The 4,581-nt window shown below is 29.9% G+C and overlaps 4 protein-coding genes across 4 annotated transcripts; 3 read left to right on the forward strand and 1 right to left on the reverse strand.

The window, feature by feature from the left end:
• Positions 1-317: 317 nt before the first annotated feature.
• On the forward strand, positions 318-1,610 carry Chro.30029 (latent transforming growth factor beta binding protein like (3F865)). Its single annotated transcript, XM_660374.1, has 1 exon — positions 318-1,610. One exon carries the CDS (start codon positions 318-320, stop codon positions 1,608-1,610), a length of 1,293 nt encoding a protein of 430 aa, XP_665466.1.
• A 762-nt stretch (positions 1,611-2,372) lies between these two features.
• On the forward strand, positions 2,373-2,579 carry Chro.30028 (hypothetical protein). The annotated part of the gene is made up of 1 exon (XM_660375.1): positions 2,373-2,579. One exon carries the CDS (start codon positions 2,373-2,375, stop codon positions 2,577-2,579), a length of 207 nt encoding a protein of 68 aa, XP_665467.1.
• A 53-nt stretch (positions 2,580-2,632) lies between these two features.
• Chro.30027 (hypothetical protein) lies at positions 2,633-3,145 on the forward strand. The annotated part of the gene is made up of 1 exon (XM_660376.1): positions 2,633-3,145. The coding sequence occupies one exon, from the start codon at positions 2,633-2,635 to the stop codon at positions 3,143-3,145; it is 513 nt and encodes a 170-aa protein (XP_665468.1).
• A 127-nt stretch (positions 3,146-3,272) lies between these two features.
• Chro.30026 (hypothetical protein) lies at positions 3,273-4,073 on the reverse strand. The annotated part of the gene is made up of 1 exon (XM_660377.1): positions 3,273-4,073. The coding sequence occupies one exon, from the start codon at positions 4,071-4,073 to the stop codon at positions 3,273-3,275; it is 801 nt and encodes a 266-aa protein (XP_665469.1).
• Between the last annotated feature and the right edge of the window lie 508 nt (positions 4,074-4,581).

Consider the following 4,581-nt stretch of genomic DNA (forward strand, 5'->3'; position numbering starts at 1 on the left):
CAATCCCAACAACTACTACAACAGAATATCCAAATATTCCAATCACTACCACAACGACTACAGTTGTAACAACTACATCCACAACTGGATATCCAACAACAACCACAACAGGAAGTCCAAACACTACCACATCTACAACTGGGAGTCCAACAACCACTTCTACAACTGGAAATCCAACAACTACCACAACTAAAGCTCCAAATGCAACAACAACTTCTACAACAGGACATCCAACAACCACTTCTACAACTGGAAACCCAACAACTACTACAACTAAAGCTCCAAATGTAACAACCACATCTACAACAGGATATCCAATGACCACCACCACAACTGGAAACCCAACAACTACTACAACTAAAGCTCCAAATGCAACAACAACTTCTACAACGGGACATCCAACAACCAGTTCTACAACTGGAAACCCAACAACTACTACAACTAAAGCTCCAAATGTAACAACCACATCTACAACAGGATATCCAACAACCACTTCTACAACAGGATATCCAACAGCCACATCTACAACAGTACATCCAACAACTACTTCTACAACAGGATATCCAACAACCACTTCTACAACGGGGCATCCAACAACCACTTCTACAACAGGATATCCAACGACCACATCTACAACTGGATACCCAACAACTACCACAACTACAACAGTTCCAGATATAACAACTACTACAACTGAGTATCCAAATACTACAACAACCACAAGCGAACCACCAAAATATGCAGTTTCGTTAGTAATGGATCTGTCTAAAGTACCAAATATTGATCAAATGAAAGAAATTAATTTGTCCGCAAATGTTATTTATAGAAATTTGGTCGAGAGTGGAATAAATACTGAAATTTTGTCAGTTCCAATTAATGAACCAAACAAAACCCAAGGACATACGAGCTTCATATCAACATTACAAGGCTCTGATAATAATATGAGGGTTGATAGATTGTTAAGTATGGTTGCACAGCAAGACTCAGAAAGAGTATTAAATGTTATTGCACAACAAAATGGTACTGATTCTCATTCAAATCAAAGAGGCTATCATAATAAGGTGCTATTAAAGAGAAGAAAGATAGTATATATCACTGCAGGTTTTAATGGTTGTACTTCTGTAAAGACATGCCCAGGAATCGTTAGCTTGAAAAAAGATATTGATATCTACTTCATTTCATTATCAAAAGATGCAAATATGTATCGTGAGATTGAATATATTTCATCAGAACCCGTCTTATTGCATTCTATTATGATGAATAAATCAGATTTAAGCAATGAAGCATCTCACATTTCTAAATGGATTAGAGATGAATATAGATTCAATAATCCAATGTTTTTGATACCAAAAAAAGTCAAGAAAAACTTTAAGAATGAAGTCTGTAGCAAATGTTCCAAAAATGCTGAATGTTACGTACATTCAATCTTTGAAACAACGCATGATTTAAGTAAATTTGAGTGCGTATGTTCAGAAGGTTATACAGGAGATGGATTCACATGTCATGATATAGATGAATGTAAAGTGGGTAATTATTGTGGTAAATCACAGTGTTGTATAAATACACTTGGAGGATTTGAATGTAAGGATTCTAAAGATGGAAAATGCTAATTCATTGATAAAAAATAATTTCAATTATTTGAAATTGAAGAAATCAATATATTGTAAATATATTACATATATATTTGTTTAATAAGTAATTACGATTTATTCTTTTTTAATTACAAACGTCTTCAATTGGTACTAACAATCATTTATTTATATCGATTTTCAAAAATTTTTCAAATAATCAAAATTGACCTTTAATTCGGAAAATATCAATTCTGGATTTCAATTAAATGTTACTATTTTAATTCCCTTAAAATGATTGCTTAACAATTAATTATCTTACTAAAATTTGAATAAGAGTTTGTTAATATAAATTGGAGCTTAAAATATTTTAAATTATTGTTTCATTTTATGGGTAACTACGGATTATAATTGTTTGAGGATAAGTATAAAAATCAAGTTTAATCAAGGAAAGGACTCATTGATCTAATTCATTCCATATTAATAAAAATAATGATCATATAACGGCACAAATATTCTATACAAAATGGCAAACATTTATGATTGTAATGATAATGTGTGGGAAATTTCAATGTTGGAATTCTTTATAATATTAATTCATATATTTTGGTAAGTTGATTATATACTCTTTTGTTTGACTACAGATACCATCAGAAATATAAGTTGAACTATTCACAATAATTTAATTAATAAATTATTTTAACAAATTCTTATACATGCAAAGTTTATTAATACAAACATTTTTGGCGGGAATTGATCTTAATATAAATTATTGAATAAATAGGTATTAAACAATATTGATAAATGTTGTCAGCGTCCGAGTATTTTGTGTCATATGAAGAGGAATTTTTGTCTGTTATACAAGGAATAGAACGTTTAGTGCTCAAATGTGTGAATATTGAAGATGGAGGAAGAGGGGAGAAATTTACACAGGATGAAATATCTATATTGGAACGTCGATTTCAGGATGCAAAGAAGTGCTTGGATCAGCTGAAAGATGAAGTAAGTTAAATTTAATGTTTATATTTCCAATTTTTAAGTTTGTTTAACTATTTTTTAAGGTTATGACGTTATCTAAGAATTCGATTGAATACCAATCGTATCAAAGATATCAGAGAGTATATGAAGACATATATAGGAAGTTTGACACATATAGAGAGGAAAGCATGGCTAGTAGTTACTATTTTAATAAAGAGTTGGATATGAGTACAAACATTAGTGGTAATGACGGCCAGAATTATTTAAAACCATCTACAAAAGAATATAATATGGGAGTTTCTACGGAAGATTTGATGAAAAGGAATGAAGATAATTTAAGAATATCTGCAAACCTAGCTCAGGAAACACAACATATAGGATTATATTCTTTGAATACTTTAACAGTTCAAAGGGATAACTTAACAAGAAGCAAATATGGTTTGAATAATATAGATTATAATATCATGGAGAGTCGTAAATTGGCAAGTACATTATACAAGCAGAAAGTAATTGAGAGACTGATGCTATATTTCATAATATTTGTACTATTGTTAGCAAATATATATGTATTTTTCAGAAGAATTTTCGGAAGAAAATAAAAATGAGAAAGTATAAAAGTATCTATTATGAAAATATTAAAGTATATAATCTTATCTTATATATATTCAAATTGATTAATATGATGAATTAAAAATAACTATATAGGATTTCGAGAGTAATAATCTTTTATATTTTTCTAAGAGAAGTCAGTGGTTTAAACTTGGAGACATTTTTTCTATTAATTTTTTGTTCAAGCATTGATATTTGTTTTTTATTAAGATTTTTATATTTATCATGTTGAATAGATATATTGATATCTTTTTGTTTAAGAAAGAATGGCTTCTTTCCTGATTCAATTTTAGCTTGTTCCTGCTTTCTATGTTGCGATATGGTTTGCTGTTTAAGGTAAAGATTTTTTCTATGATCTTTTTCAGAAACAAGTTTCTGATATTTAAGTTTGAGATTATCAATTTGGTCTTGAGTAAGATGATTTACATCAGAGTTTTTAAATTTTGATGATTTCTTAACTTTATTCCATGTTCCAAGTTCTTTAGACTTGGTCATAATTTTGTATAAATCTAATGTATTCTTGATTTGATTAAATTCTTTTTGTCTCATGTCATCTAAGAAGTCATATGATTTATGGAATAAGTCAGTGTTGAGCTTTCCACAAGAGTCATTAAATCTAGGATCATTGCCTTTTTTTGAACCTTCATGTTTATTTCTGATATAGTTTCTTTCATTTTCTAGTTTTTCTGGTAAAGTTTGTCTTCTAGATGATACTTCCATTGGAGAGTTCTTTGAAGTAATTCTTCCATATTTTTTGAGTTTTTGATCGATTTCATCATTTTTCTCAGATTCTTTGCATGATTTGTAGGATCCATTGGCATTTTTTTTTTCTGATTCAGCACTTTTTCTTTTTTCGAATGACTCAGCTATCTTTTCTTTTCTTATAATTTCCTCAAAAGGAATATCTTCAAAATCCATGGCTGTTGATTAATTACAAACCTTCTCAGCCTTGAAATATGTTACTTTGAATTTCCTCTAATTTTTCAACTTGTTTTTAGTTATCTTTCTGCATTCTTGCAATCTTAATTTATGGTTTGGCGCCAACTAATAAATTTAGCAAAATAATCAAATTAAACATGCGGTACACCGGTATAGGAAAAATAATATTAAAAAAAAATTAATTAGTATATATATAAGAAATTAGTAACTTGAACAAAAAATATTGCTAAATTAGCTCTTTGAGAGAGAAAGAATAATAGCAGATTGGGACTCAAGGTGTTGCTTTAGAGTGGGAAGAATCTGGTCATGCGAATCAACATCTAAAACAATTTTAAGAGACTCAATGATATTATGAACATTTGAAGAGTTCTCTTGGAAAGACTGGATCTGAGGCTNAGNATNNNNAGCTNNCTTTCCCTATTTATTCNNCCTNCATAAGCCCAATCCNCTCCGCATTCATTTNCCAGAGGGCCTCCCGCCATCCAGA

The sequence above is a fragment of the Cryptosporidium hominis genome (assembly GCF_000006425.1).
Source record: "Cryptosporidium hominis TU502 chromosome 3 CHRO013034, whole genome shotgun sequence".
Taxonomy (NCBI): Eukaryota; Apicomplexa; class Conoidasida; order Eucoccidiorida; family Cryptosporidiidae; genus Cryptosporidium; species Cryptosporidium hominis.